At 38.1% G+C, this 14,875-nt stretch overlaps 2 protein-coding genes across 4 annotated transcripts; both read right to left on the bottom strand.

The window, feature by feature from the left end:
- Nucleotides 1-1,668: 1,668 nt before the first annotated feature.
- On the bottom strand, nucleotides 1,669-5,046 carry LOC108877487 (acidic mammalian chitinase). The gene is made up of 12 exons (XM_018667557.2): nucleotides 4,981-5,046; nucleotides 4,801-4,858; nucleotides 4,685-4,711; nucleotides 4,366-4,570; nucleotides 4,050-4,106; nucleotides 3,517-3,682; nucleotides 3,281-3,405; nucleotides 3,069-3,192; nucleotides 2,808-2,990; nucleotides 2,586-2,702; nucleotides 2,365-2,497; nucleotides 1,669-1,972 (listed from the first exon to the last, which is right to left on the bottom strand). The coding sequence occupies exons 2-12, from the start codon at nucleotides 4,823-4,825 to the stop codon at nucleotides 1,725-1,727; spliced, it is 1,410 nt and encodes a 469-aa protein (XP_018523073.1). The 5' UTR covers nucleotides 4,826-4,858; nucleotides 4,981-5,046; the 3' UTR covers nucleotides 1,669-1,724.
- Nucleotides 5,047-8,636: 3,590 nt separating this feature from the next.
- On the bottom strand, nucleotides 8,637-12,242 carry LOC108877491 (acidic mammalian chitinase). 3 transcript variants are annotated; one of them, XM_051074749.1, is made up of 12 exons: nucleotides 12,218-12,242; nucleotides 12,053-12,079; nucleotides 11,727-11,931; nucleotides 11,450-11,506; nucleotides 10,712-10,877; nucleotides 10,492-10,616; nucleotides 10,260-10,383; nucleotides 9,760-9,942; nucleotides 9,549-9,665; nucleotides 9,294-9,426; nucleotides 9,000-9,094; nucleotides 8,637-8,936 (listed from the first exon to the last, which is right to left on the bottom strand). In XM_051074749.1, exons 1-12 carry the CDS (start codon nucleotides 12,240-12,242, stop codon nucleotides 8,763-8,765), a joined length of 1,431 nt encoding a protein of 476 aa, XP_050930706.1. In that variant the 3' UTR covers nucleotides 8,637-8,762. The 3 variants fall into 3 exon arrangements, with proteins under 3 accessions (XP_050930706.1, XP_050930707.1, XP_018523077.1); XM_051074750.1 differs by having other exon boundaries at nucleotides 9,012-9,094; XM_018667561.2 differs by having other exon boundaries at nucleotides 8,637-9,094.
- Nucleotides 12,243-14,875: the final 2,633 nt, after the last annotated feature.

Below are 14,875 nucleotides of genomic sequence, written 5' to 3'. Positions count from 1 at the left end.
TCTGATGTTGTTGCTGTAGATCCTGATGATGTGGATCAGTGTCAGTCAGTGTTTTGCTCACTCCTGGCATACAGCTTGATGTCATCCATTTAGAGGTGGTGACACTTCTAAACCGAAATCCATTGCCTCTCTTTGTGATGACTAGGCTGAGGGGGTTCAGGCCTAAGCAGAACGACAGTGGGGATAGCGCATCAACTTGGTATATGTCGCACTTGATAGTAATTTGTGCAATTGGCTTTGAGATGGTTTGGTATCCAGACTTGTTTTCCACAGCCCCATTGAGTTCCTGATGAGGAATTTTGGTGTCTTGCTGTGCCATGCATTCCATTACCTACGCGTATGGCACTGAGTCATAAGCCAGATGAAACAAAGTCCTCTATTGATACATGCCACGCAAATAAACACGTCACACATTTAATCTGGCAAAAAAGCACGTAGACATCATGTGGTTTCGTGATTCAGTGACCCTTATCACACCAAAAATAATTTTGATAACAAAATTATGTTATCAGTAACAGTGATGTCTTTGTTATCTGTTGGCTTGGGGTCATTGGACAAAGTCTGCTAAATCACTTTAACACTGTAAATGAGTGTGTGAACCTTTCTTATATCCCAGTTTACTGACTTCAGTGTTATTCTCATTGTTTCATTGTCTCCATTTTTGTTGTGTTATATATCAGGTTATGTCATCATCATTTGAAGTTATTTCTAATCCATAGGAATGTGTAGATTTGAGTTGCTTTACAAGAAGCAGAAACTAGCTTGTCCATGTTTGCGGTGTTGAGATAATTCCTATCATGTTAGTTAGAGTTAGTGTCTGATTATGTTGTGTGCTTCCACCAGTGTGAGAAAACAGGTGCCCAATAGGTGACTGATGAGTATTTTATATAAGAGCCTAGATTACTGCCAAACATTTTTTTTTCAGTGATAAAAATCTGTTGTGATATGCACACTGTACATCACATTTTTTCTTTTTTTGTTTGTTTTGTCACTGAAACTCTGTACTTGATAAGTATGCAAAGCTGGGACTTAGTACGCTGTTAGTCCTGTACATTTATTATTTGTTAATTTTATACTGTATTTGTGCAAAGTTCCTGTACAAAATTATATATGAGCTAGATGACACTAAACGCTGAATTGAGAGGATTATTTTGTTTGGCATACTAATATATAGAAATGTGTGTTCATATTCAGTGAAGTAAGGTATTAAAAGTTTAAAAATAAAGTATAAAAATGATACCCAGCTCTACAGCTTAACTTTTTTGGTAAAATGTAGGTTTGTGAAAAAAGTATAGAAAAACTAATAGATTAAAATTAATGTTCCCTCTAAGCTGCGCACCTGCACAATCGCACACTGCTCCCGCTTTCACCGCGCACAGCAAAACTATGTAGCGCATAAAATTACAGTATGCGACAGTGTGCACGTCTGATTGCTCACAGTGGTCCAAGGAATTCTCAGGGAGTTTGTGTGTATGCTCAGACACATTGATTCAAATAAGTAAATAGGTTGAAATAAGGATTCAGCATTCAACAATTTGCACCAAAGTATTTAAATGCTTTTGTTTGCAATCTACATATGTTACACACTTCATAAGAAAATACATTTTTATCTCTACACTAATGATAGACTCATTTAGGTAAATGATTGTAAACACAGTGGATATAAAGGAACTTTTACAGACTGTTTAATAGCTGACATTTACATCAGTTGAATTGCACATTGCTCAGGGCCAGACACAGCATTTGCAGCTGTCATCGAAGACAGATCCATTCCCGCAATTTCTCACATGGGTGATGCCACCAGCGCACATGTAGAAGCTGGCCCTGTCATCTGGGTTGGCATAGAGGCCATCAGGTTTGCCATTGCAGAAACCGCTTCCTGGGGCATGGGTGGTGGTGGTGGTGGTGGTAGTTGGTCTAGTGGTGCTAGCACCAGGTTTGGGAGTGGTGGTAGAGGGCAGAGGGGGCAGCTCTGCATGAGAGGGAGAGAAATATATGTTACTAAATGGGTTTGAAGAAAATGTCCATTAATTATTATCTATAACTTGGTTTTGACTTTTAATGAATAATCCAGACAGATGGTGTTATTAGCATAACACTATTTTGAACATACAGGTTATTTAATGTTTTTTTTATATGGAAAATGATTTTAGTAGTTCAGAATATCATGTTATGTCATATTACCTCCAACTTATAGGTCCTTATTATAGCCTTACCTGGTGTCCAAATTGGTGAAAACTGAACTGAACTTAAATCATACCAGGATATAAAAACTTTGAGGGAAACTTGCTTCTGGTGGGATTATAAAAGTATTAACTGATAAGTTCACAGGAAACATCTGGAGAAACATATTTATAAACTTACCAATATCAAGAAGTTTGCGGAGATGAGCCAGCAGAGGGTGGTTGCCCTGTCCGCAGAATCGTCCAGCAAAGTCATCTAAATCAAGGGCCCACACAAAGGCACCACCAAACTTTTGCTCCTGCAGGTATTGTACCTTTTGGAGCAAAATAAAGGGAAACTGGTATAAATGCCATTGATATATTGTGATTATGTTAAAAATTTAGAGTTGGCCTACCACACACCTTGATCTCATAGCTCTCCCGGGTGTCAAATCCCACCCACTCATTGTTCTTGGTGGCATAGGGGACTTTCTGGTCCTCAATCCACTGAATTTTGGTGTCCTTCACAAAACCACAGATCTACACCAAGAACAAGAACAAAGTCATCAAATGACAGTGTAACTGATCAGTTCTGTACATTATGTCGTAATGAGTTTACACCAGCCCCATCTAAACTTTCTTTACCTCATAGTAGGACCAGAATCCTGCTTCACGTGTGAATGGTCCGGCTGATGCAGGGCCACTAGCTGGGGCTCCAACACCTGTTTTTGATGATGTCAGGCGGAATGTGCGACCATAAGCAGCAAAACCCATCCTCAACTTCTCTACTGGGGTGCCATTGTCTCTCCAGTACTTCATGGCAAAGTCCTACAAAGGTTGACAGAAGAGGTGAAGTGAACGTTCCCCCTCAAGTTATTTTTTCTACAATCCCTAGTGTCTACTTACTGTGTTGAAATAGATTAGGTCACCAAAATCCTCTGAGCCACGGAACAGAGGGCTGTTGTGTCCAGTGAACTGTTCCCAAGTTCCATGGAAGTCGTAGGTCATCACATTGATGAAGTCCAGCTCCCTGGGAATAGGGAGAAACAGAAATACCAATTTCAAAAACCTTTCCAGAGTTCCCAGTTGTCTTCAAGTATTCAAGGAGGCACACTCACTTGGCAATCTCAGCAATTTCATATCCACCATCGATGGTTCCCTTGCCAGCAGACACAGCAGCAGTCAGCATGAGCTGAGGATTGCCAGTGGCCTTGGCTTCAGCTGCAAAGGCTGCAACGAGTTCCTGCAAATACATATAAAAGAAGAAGTAAGAAAGACATAGAGCATGATGTAAACCATTTACAATAACTGTGACATGTAGCTTGAAACTGAAGCAAAAGAAACCTGTACCCACCCTGCAGAGCAGAGTGAACCTCTGTTTGTCCTCTGGGGGACTTCCACGAGCACCAGGGTACTCCCAGTCCAGATCCAGACCATCAAATCCATGAGTCCTCAGGAATTTGATAGCAGACTGGATGAATTTCTGACGGTTAGCTGGAGTGGACACCATGATGGAGAACCTGCAGGGAACATTGAGCTCTGCTATCATACTAAGTATGATCCAGAAACCTTTTCAGTAAAGTAGGCTAACAGCCTGTAGCCCTTAACAGCCATTAGCTTTTGGGAAACAACTGACTTCAGTTTTAAAGGCATGTTTGATTAATATTGATCAGACATTTTTTAAATTTTTTTTTGTTATTAATACATTTTAAATTTTACTTAGCCATCTATAAAATCCTTGCTACATACAAGTTGTCAAAGTTAAAATTTTATTCTCCCTTCAACAGGGTTTCAACAGTGTAGCTAACAGGAATCATAACTACTAGCACTGTGTACTTGAATATAGGCAAGTGAGACATTGTGTTTTTGTTTTAAATTGTTACTCACTGCCTTGAACCAAAGTTCCAGCCACCAACAGCCAACAGAGTCTTCAGATGAGGATTCCTGGAAATAACAGAGAAGGTAGGGTACATTTCCATCACACTTTATCCAAGCATATAATTGCTTGTAACAGGTTACTTGAATAGTTAAAATTTAGGCTGAAGTGAAAGTAGTGCATTTGTATTTTGCAACTGGAGACATCCTTGGGCTTGAGTAAGCAGAGTCTCCCTTTCAGCAAACTTTGCAAGTTCATCAGTACTGTTGCCTAGCCCGACCTGTGACCTCTATGCAATACAAGGGTACCTCAACTCTGGTCACTTACTTGTCCTTCAGAGAATTAAAAGACTTGTAGAGAACCTCATCATTCCATTCATAGGTAACCAGCTCGTTGTTGTGGTTGATGATGGAGAAGGCATAGATCAGGGTTGTGCAAAGGAAGGGGTCCACATCTTGTGGCAGATACTTGCCTTCACCAGGTCTGTACTGGGACCAGTTGGTGAAATAGCATACCATCTGGGTGGCAGATCCTGTGTTGGAGTAAAGGAACATTACAAAAATATTCTTCCCAGTAATGATAAACAAGTGAAAACATTTAATCAAATAATGCTAATTAAATGCTAGTTAAAAGTATTAGGACTTACCCAGCTGGCATATCACCAGACATAAGCCTAAATAATATCGAAAAGAAAGTGTTAGAAAAACACATATTCAAATGAATAAATAAATAAAATAATATGCATGACACAAAGATGAATACCTGCTAGAATTGTGAGCCTGGTCATCTTGAATTCACTTCTCACAACTTCACTGGATTGCTATAAGATAAAAAAAAAACACGATCTAGGAATGAAGCAACACAAGAAAGCTACCATTCTCAAGATAATCACAATTAATAATTATTGATAACTTAGAGAGACTGTTATCCGTCTAAACGCACCTTGGGAGTGGATGAGAGACCCAAACAACACTAGCAAGGTTTGTCGTTTTATACAGTGGATTGTGAACAGAGAAAGGAGGAGGAGTAGCAGCGGTTGATAAATTGGGACAATAAATGTAATGATTATTAGAAGATGTTTTGATAAGATCCTGCAAAGTCTGAACCATATGTAGACAATAATTTACTCAGTGTAGCACTCTGTTCACAGCATGCACTCAACACATGCTGCAATTTAGGTCAGCCAAAGTGACCTTAGTGCACTGTGGATCATTGTCCTGATATTTTGCTTTTATTTGCATGAGCGTCTATATAAATAAACATGAAACTGATTCAAACTGTTCTAAATGTTATCAATTCTCAATTAAAAAGTTAAAAAGTGTGAAAATACATACTTACTGTAACAACATTTTAAAAAATGTACTTTGTCCCCACTGTAAATTATTAAATGATGGCAAATATGTACTCAGGAAACATGGTGAGAGAGAGGGAAATGGCATTCAATAATGGTTCTTCACCAGAAGTGAACCAGGGATGTTGTGTTTACATGCTATGTGTCCTCCACTAGGTCACCATGATGACCTGCAATGTTAATTTTATTGATGTACAAAATAAAATAATTATGTGATCAACAGATTGACAACTAGATTAATTAACTAGCAAGTGCATTTACATTTATTAATGTACTTTTTAAATATTTTCTTATAAATGTTTTATTTTATTAATTAATGGTGTGTGCTATATAGATATCAACTTTGTATGAAGATGATATAAACATTTTTCCACAGAGGCAACCTCTGGTGCGCTTTTTTTGACTATCACAACAAATGTACATATACTGTGATGTATTATGAAACAACTACAGGCAGCTTGATGTTCCTACAGTAGATTAATAGCTTTGATTACTTTATCTCTCTGCTTTGTTCAACGCTGGCCATGACCATTGACCGTCAAGATGTTCCACAGCCAGCCACTTGTCTTTATGTTCCACAATAATCCATGGCTGACACCAAGATAAGTTTGCCCCTGGAACACACAGGGTGGTGTGATATAGTAACAAAAAAGAGGGTGGGTACCGCAGTGTGAACACCATCTATAAGCTCCAGCATGCTCCAGCATATTACGTTTCTAGCAGTATGACATGGGGAGAACGAATTGTACATTTCACATTAAACATGAAAGAAAGATGATTAAAACAAGAAAAATATACACGATATATGTGTATACACACACACACACACACACACACACACATATATATATATATATATATATATATATAATGAATTAAAGTAGGGCTACAAATAACACTGACGTCAACTATAAATCTACACATTTTGAAAAAGGTTAATGAATTCTACATTTAGTCTCACCTTTTCTATATCTCAACCCTTGCTAGCACTTAATCATGTCTCATTTAAAAAGGAAATCATCAAGCACTTGTACTTTTAGTCATTTGTTTAAAAGCAATACATTCTGGATTCTGAATGATACTTAGCTAATGCTCCCATATGGTGTGAATGCACTTATTGTAGGTCACTTGAGACAAAGGTGGCTGCCACAGGTTTAGATAAATGACTGGCAAGATTTCTTAGAGATGCTGCAGAGGTAATAACTCCTTCTATTGTTCATGAGCTAAAAATGACAAGAGGAAAAAAAAGAGGCAAAAAAAATCCAAGTGAAACAACGATACAGCAATAGATAAATGAATATATTTCAGTAACCTTTCATATGAGCTGCAATCAGGTTTTAGAAAAAAATCATTCTTCATTGAAAGATACTCACTGTAACAAGCAGATCCCATTAGAGGAGAAGTGGATGAGGGAAGTTTTGTGGTATGGTCATGCCTGATTTGCAGAAAGGATTTGATAAAGTAGATCACAGCATTTTATTAATGAAATGAAGAACCATGGATCTTAGTGGGCTGACCCTGAATAAAGTCCAAAGTCAAGAATCATGGGATGTGGGGTGCCACACGGTACTATACTGGACCCTTTTTTCTATCATGTATTGATTGCATATTGTATAATCTTTTTATATGCTAACGTTTCTGTTTTAACTGTAGTACATAAACAGATGGTTGAGAACACTCTTAGTGGGAAACTTCAAAATGTAAGTAGATGGTTATCAGATAATAGATTATCTCTACACTTGGGAAAAACTGAAGCAATTATTTTGGGTTCTAAAATAAAACTAAGAAAGTTCCATATAACTGTTAATCTCTCAGGAGCGCTGAAGCTGTTCTGGAGGCTTGAACATGTGTTTATTATTATTATTATTATTATTATTATTATTATTACATTACATCACATTGAATTTAGCCTACCCCAGAGAGAAATCACACAATGACAAATGAGTTATGTAGAAACAGTCCCAAAATTCTCACTGACTGGTGAATTTAATTTATTCAGTTTCTCTTTGTAATATTTGAAATTAGAGATGGAGATGGCCAAATAAACACAGGCTTAACTTCTGGTAAAATGTCAACAATGTGCTTCCAGCAGCCAACAGCCAGCCTCTTTTGTATTCTTCACAGTGAGAGCATTGCTATCAGATTTAATCATGGTCACCCCAGAAATGTCTTTGCATTCCTCTTGAAAGAAGCAGCTTAAACTTATGTGGAATATTGAAAGCAGTTAGTGAAGTGGTAAACTGATCCTTTGAAGCAAAGATCTCTTCAGTAATTTGAGGGTATTTTTATTTCTCCCAGTTTCTAGTTCCGAGCTGTTTATGAAGTGCCAGAAGGTATGTGTGATATGGTGACGGGGAATAGTCAAATCAGTTTTATTTAGAGCTCAATCATAACATTAGTTATTTCAGGGCACTTTTCATGTAGAGTAGGTGTTGACTGCACTCTAGATGGTCTCCATCTAGCCACATTAGGTGTTGGTTCTGACACATTCCTGCACAAAGGTCTTCAGGCAGAAAAAATATTTCCACTATGACTGATAATGTACTATGCGTGAGATGCCAGGCTTTATCCTAAATCCATTAGCACTCTACATTTCTGCACTGAAAACATCATGGTGAATCGATTTTACAGTTTCAGGTCACATATCTAATATATGATAAAATGCCAGTTCAGTGGGGGTGGCACAGTAATGTTTGCTTTTTATTGTCAAAAAGCACAAAAAGAGATGTTTTTCCAGAGACATTCAGCTTGTTTTGTCAGTAGTGAGATGTCACTGACTGACATCTCAGCAATAAACAGAACAAAGTTCGCTGGTTCATTTGAATCTGTCCAGCTTCACCAAATGAAAACTAAAAGGGGAAATCCACTACTACCGTGCTTACTTTTTGTGGAAGATGAATTAAAGTCTTTACAATGCAATAAATATTTTTATCATTTTATTTTTATTATTTCATTTTATCAATTTCAGTAATATTCTAAAAATGAGTGGAGTAAAAAGGAATAAGTACAATATTTACCCCCGGAAATATAGTTGAACATAGAATAAAAAAAACTCACTTTAAGTACAAGTACCTCAAAATTATACTCAAATACTTATTTTATTTTTAAGCCATGTGCTCTGCTCCAACAAGCCTGCTGGGTGCTTATAGAGCAAACATTTTGCAAATTTTCAGAATGACACCAAAATTTTTTGTTTTTAATAATTTGTCAAACTCATTTTTGATTTAATTAGTTTTATTCTGGTGGAATATACATATTTTGAATGTTACTTTTCACATGTATTTTACAAGCTGTTGTTTAAAATTAATGTTAAAGCTTTTCAGTCAAAAAGCACAACAACAGATCTTTTTCTTTGCCAGTACTGAGAGTAACATCAGGGCCAAACACAACACTTGCAGCTCTCTTCGAAGATAGTGCCGACTCCACACTGCCTCAGGTAGGTTCGGCCACCTGCACAGATATAGAAGCTGGACTTGTCTTCAGGGTTGGCGTACATGCCATCAGGCTTGTCTTTGCAGAAGCCACGTCCTGGAACAGGGATAGTGGTCTTGGTGGATGGTGCCTTGGTGGTGCTGCTGGGTTTGAGGGTGGTTGTGGAGGCTGGTGCAGCAGTGGTACTAACAGGTTTAGATGTTGTGGTAGTAGCTGGTGCTGTGGTAGTAACACTAGGTTTTGTGGTTGTGGTCACTGGAGGAGGAGGCATGTCTATGTGAAAGAAACAGAACAACAACATTATTCCTAAAGATCAGATGTGGCCTGCATAGAGGGTACCAGTGTAGTGTAGTTCCAAAAACCTTTGAAGAATGTAGCACTGCATGTTAACTTCATTATTCTTTTTCACCTTGACAATCTAAGAGGAGACTCACAAAAAAGTTTTTTTTAAAAGGTGAGAAACAAGACTTACCAGTGTCTATGAGTTTGCGTAGATGGGACAGCAGAGGATGGCTTCCCTGTCCACAGAACTCTCCTTTGAAGTCATCCAGATCCAATGCCCACACAAAGGCACCGCCATACTTCATGTCCCTCATGTACTGGACCTGTGGATTTAACATGCAGATTAGTCAGCTGCAAAGTAATGAAAAAATAATTCTATGTCTTGAATTCCACCATGCAGATCAACTCTGGGTTGGTAATCTCTATGTATTGATTTCCCACCTACCTTGATTTCATAGCTTTCCCTGGTGTCAAATCCCACCCACTCATTGTTCTTGCTGGCATAGGGGACTTTCTGGTCATCAATCCACTGAATGGTAGTGCCCTTCAGGAAGGTGCAGATCTGAAGGAAGAGATTATGGAAATGCCGTTGGATTGTTACATGGTACATCCCCTTTACTCATGTTAGAGTGTATTTAATTTTGTTCAGACTTCACCTCATAGTAAGACCAGAATCCAGCTTCACGTGTGTAAGGACCAGCTGATGCAGCACCGCTAGCTGAGGCTCCAACGCCAGTGTTCGATGATGTCAAACGGAAGGTGCGACCATAAGCAGCAAATCCCATCCTGAGCTTCTCCACTGGGGTTCCGTTGTCTCTCCAGTACTTCATGGCAAAGTCCTGAATTTGGAATGGAGGGATACAAACTGGTGTGCAGTGTTTTGGCATCTAAGAAGCCATAAAGACTGTAACTCATGTCACACTGGTGCATGGAGCAACAAACCCATACCAATGCAGCCCCCCTGTGTTGCATTTTTTCACTGTCTGAACATCTATTGACACCTGTTTCTATAAATTTCTAGTTCCCAAGCCCAATATCACCCAACATCATCAGAGTTATTGGAATTTGGTTATTGTATTTATGTATTCTGTCAATTATGCTATAATTATCCTATTCAACACTGTTTAAGGCTCCAGAGAGCCACCAGGTCTCTTACGGTGTTGAAGTAGATGAGGTCACCACTGTCATGTGAGCCACGGTACAGAGGGCTGTTATGTCCAGTGAATCGCTCCCAAGCTCCATGAAAGTCATAGGTCATTACATTGATGAAGTCCAGATGCCTGGAAATACATGGAATACTGATTTAGAATAGCAACTAAACCAACCTATCATCAAAAAGCAAAGACTGACTTATGATATACGGATTTTCAAAAAAAAGGCTACAGTACTTGGCAATCTCAGCAATCTCATATCCAGCATCAATTGTTCCCTTTCCAGCAGACACTGCAGCAGTTAGCATGAGCTGAGGCTTGCCGGTGGCCTTGGCTTCAGCTGCATAGGCTTCAACAAGTTCCTGTAAACATGTATATATATATATATATATATATTATTTATATATATATATATATGTTTATGTGTGTGTGTATGGCTCAAGAGTTCACAACCCACCTTGCAGAGCAGCGTGAACCTCTGTTTGTCCACTGGGGGACTTCCACGAGATCCAGGGTACTCCCAGTCCAGATCCAGACCATCAAATCCATGAGTCCTCAGGAATTTAATAGAGGACTGGATGAATGTCCGACGGTTAGCTGGAGTGGACACCATGATGGAGAACCTGGGAAAATTTGTTTAATGTTAAATAGAACTAAGAACTTAGAGTTTGATATACCATAAGTTGTCAAATAGTGGCCTGGGGTCTTCTACCCCTGTGGCACAGAGAACCAGGTCTTTATTTGTTGTTTCCTTTGTTCTCCAGTTAATGCAAATTCAAAACCTCCTCAATGTTTACTTGTTCTCTTTATAAATTCAGTAAAATGTGTGTCCTGGGGCTTTCTCTGTCTAAGATACATAGCCAGCATGTTCAAGGTCAGTCCTGTGGTCTCATACCAGTTGGACATGTTTGGAAGACCTCCAGTGGTAGGTACCAGGAGGCACACTGATCAGATGCCCAGTCCACCTGATCAGGCTCCTTTCAACACACAGGAGCAGCTGTAGTACACAGAGTTAACCTTGCATGTCTAGGCTTACTTTGTCCTTAAAAAGTGTTTTTCAATCTACCTCTTATTTGTGCTGGCCCTGCCCCAACTATTATTTAAGTACCAGCTTTCATATGAGAATTTATGGTACCTCATCCTTTTCTGGTGTAAACTAAGCTTTCAATTCAATAAACAAAGCAAAAATACTCACTGAGTTGAGCCAAAGTTCCATCCACCAACAGCCAATAATGTCTTCAGACCAGGATTTCTGAAAAGCATAGATTTGGTTTTATATTATTTGCACAATAAAGAATATTTGAGTTAACAAAGGTTTGTTTATCAAAGGTTTGTGTGTGAGTATAGGTAAACTGAGAAATGTTCAAATTATTAAATTTTCCATTTTAATTTTAGTCATCTACAAACAGATTTAAGTACAACCTTCAGTAGCTGTGGAGAATATTTCATACTGTGAAAAGCCAAGTTCTTACTTGCTCTTCAGGCCATTGAAGGTCTTGTACAGGGTCTCGTCATTCCATTCATAAGTAACCAACTCATTTTTATTGTTGATGATGGAGAAAGCATAAATCAGATGGGTGCACAAGAAGGGATCTACATTTTGGGGCATGTATTTCCCAGTCCCAGGTCTGTACTGGGACCAGTTGGTGAAGTAGCACACCATCTGGGAAGCAGTTGCTGGAGACCAGAGAAAGAAAATCTGTAGTCAGTAATTACACTTAAAGACCTACACTCAGCATTTATACAAACTTTAAAGTATAGCTGATCAAGTCAGAAGTTTTATTTAAGTTTAGCTTACCCAGCTGGCACATCACCAGGCACAAACCTAAGGAGAGGAAAAAAAAGATTAATTATTAACATTTTGGAATAGATAAATTAAATATTTACTAATGTAATTGCTTAATGTATTATGTCTTCATGACATCATGGTGATGCTAAGCACTGAGGCTTCACAGGAGTTTACCTGCTAGAATAGTGAGCTTGGTCATCTTGTTCTCAAAGCTCACAATTTCAACTTCTTTTTTCTAAGACACACAAATAACAGACTTGTCAAGGAAAAAACAAGCAAACAAATGAATATGATGTGAATGCATTATTGAAATTATTAGAATTATTCTAATGTATAACTTGACATAACTTGACTTTGATTATTTTAAGATAAAGCATATGAAGCATATGAACACAATAAAGAATGTTAATGTTCTTAATGTTAATGTTCAAAGTTATATTAGTTACCAGACATTCTGCCTTTTCATAGCAGGAAAAGCACAAATGTACATGATAATATTAAAAATGATTGCATTCCATTTGGGTGAGCTATGAGTCCTGGCATTGTACATACAGTTCTCACTGCCACGGCTTACTGGGACATTGGGACACAGAAATGATACCTGTAGATGTTCATAATGACATTCCCAAAGAAAAGTTTTGCTTAGAGCTTTAGAGTTAAACTTTTACATTTACAATCCAGCCCGAGAACTTTCCCTCAACTTACAAGGAGTACGGTATATACATGTATCCAATTTCATCTCATAGAAAAACACATTCAAAAGAAACCAGATCATTCACTTAAGTGCTAAACAGTCTTTTTTTTTACTACTGAATTCCAAGTGCAGGCTTACCTTGGGATCTCAGGAGGAACCAATGTGTAAGAGTTTTCTAGCTTCTTATATACTGTGTGTGTATGAGTGTGTTTGGAGGGGTAGTAGTAATGACACATAAATGATGTTGTAGGCACAAAAATGGATAAGATAAGTAATATCAGACCAACAACTGACAGATGGTGATAAGCTGCAGTATATGGTATAGCGGTAACAGTGTAACAAACCAGCATATTTCAGTATAAGATATGGGACTCAGTTTAGGTCATGACAAATGACTCAATGACTCAAGCTGCTCAGTGTTGTTCAGATATGTTTCCATGCAAGTTATACAGATGAGATACAGCATGGTAATCAGTCAGCTGTAGAGGTATTGCTGGGGATACCTGTCTTGCCCCTTTGCACTCCTTATGCTATCCCTACCAGTACATCCAACTGCATGCACCATCCATTCAGTGAACTTTTTTTTTTGACAATTTCTACTTTTTCAGGGACCAAAACTCTTCAGTTCTGAACCTTTTTTTCTTCCTTCTCCATGGTGGCATCATAATCATCTTCAGTTAAAGCACAGCACATTCAGTTGTTCTGTCTCCAACTGATGTGTTCCGCTGTTCAGGCTCCAAAACTAATGTCATTCACAAATATTCCCAGGAAAAGCCAGGGCCCAGTGTGCTGCAAGTTTCCTCAATTCCTGTCTTGATAGGTAACAGAAAAAGAATGACCAAACAGGGTAATATCAAATTTAGCATTCATTCCTTGTCCCAGTCTGTCCCACAAAATTGGACAGATAATGCTTTCAACACAGTAAATATAGTGTTATCAGATGTAGGTCTTGGCAGGTAATACATTTTTAATCAGTGGTTTTATTATCACAGCTCTGATTTTTATTGATTGAGACTTGGTTAAACCAAGATGCCACAGAAGAAGAAAAACTCCACAGACTGACCTGATCTGAAGTGAGGGAGGAGATTGTTCCAGAGTCTGGGTGTGAGGAACATAAAACAACAGTCACTTTTGGTCTGTGAAATAAACAGAAGGTTCTGATTAGATGAATATATGAAAAATATGAACATATGAATGATGCATTCTAAGTCAGAGGTTGATAATGGCCTGATTTTTGCAATGTTTCTTTGTTGAAAGAAACAGAATTGTACCAGTTTAAGGACTGACCCCTGAGGCACCCCATATAACAGTGCTAGACAAATAAGATGTGACCACTCTAGTGCTTTCCCTGAGATACCGACATATCTATTTAATCATTTTATAAGGATTGTGTGATTGTTTAAGTTTGCACATAAAAGGAATTTGTCTTGGTATATCGGTGCTAAAAGACAGTGATAGTAAACAAAGAGAGACAAAAAAGTAGAAGAGTAAAGAGCAAAAAGCAAATACTATATTTACAGGGAACATAAATATAATTATAATTTAAATTTAAAGTGTAGGGTGCAAATGTGTGATGGCTTGAAGACATTGCTTGAGTGTAGCAAATTAGCGTTATTCATTAGTACAAGAACAATCAGTCTTTCAACAGAAAAGGGGAGTGATAATGTCAGGGGTTGTAGCACCAGGGAAACAGTGTGTGACTACAACAAAGAAACACACATTCTTAAGTATGGAGTCAGTGATAATAACTGTGGAGGATGAGAACAAAGGCCAGGAGGAAGTTCGTCAGACCATGCGATCACTAGCTATCCTTAAATGCTCTATGTATGTATGAATACATTGTGAATAAAATTATCTAGGTCTAAGGTGTGGGATTAACATCTTACTTTACTTTATCTCTCTTTTGTACTCAAAAGCTAAAGAACATAGCTATTAAGAAGCTTTGTTATTAGTAAATATTGCTACATGTCTGATAACACAAACAAATGATTAATCTTTCTATTGATAACAGAGTTATATAATTCACATTTGCGTACGTTGGGTGTGACAATGTTGCATATTTGACATGGTTTTGTATTTTTCAGAACTGTTTGATAATGAACAGCTGGAGGTGCTGTCAAGGTCTGTTCATTTAAGAG

The sequence above is a fragment of the Lates calcarifer genome, linkage group LG12 (genome assembly GCF_001640805.2).
Source record: "Lates calcarifer isolate ASB-BC8 linkage group LG12, TLL_Latcal_v3, whole genome shotgun sequence".
In the NCBI taxonomy this organism is placed as follows: Eukaryota; Metazoa; Chordata; class Actinopteri; family Centropomidae; genus Lates; species Lates calcarifer.
The sequence above is the reverse complement of the archived record's forward strand: the minus strand, read 5'-3'. Positions and strand labels throughout refer to the sequence as shown.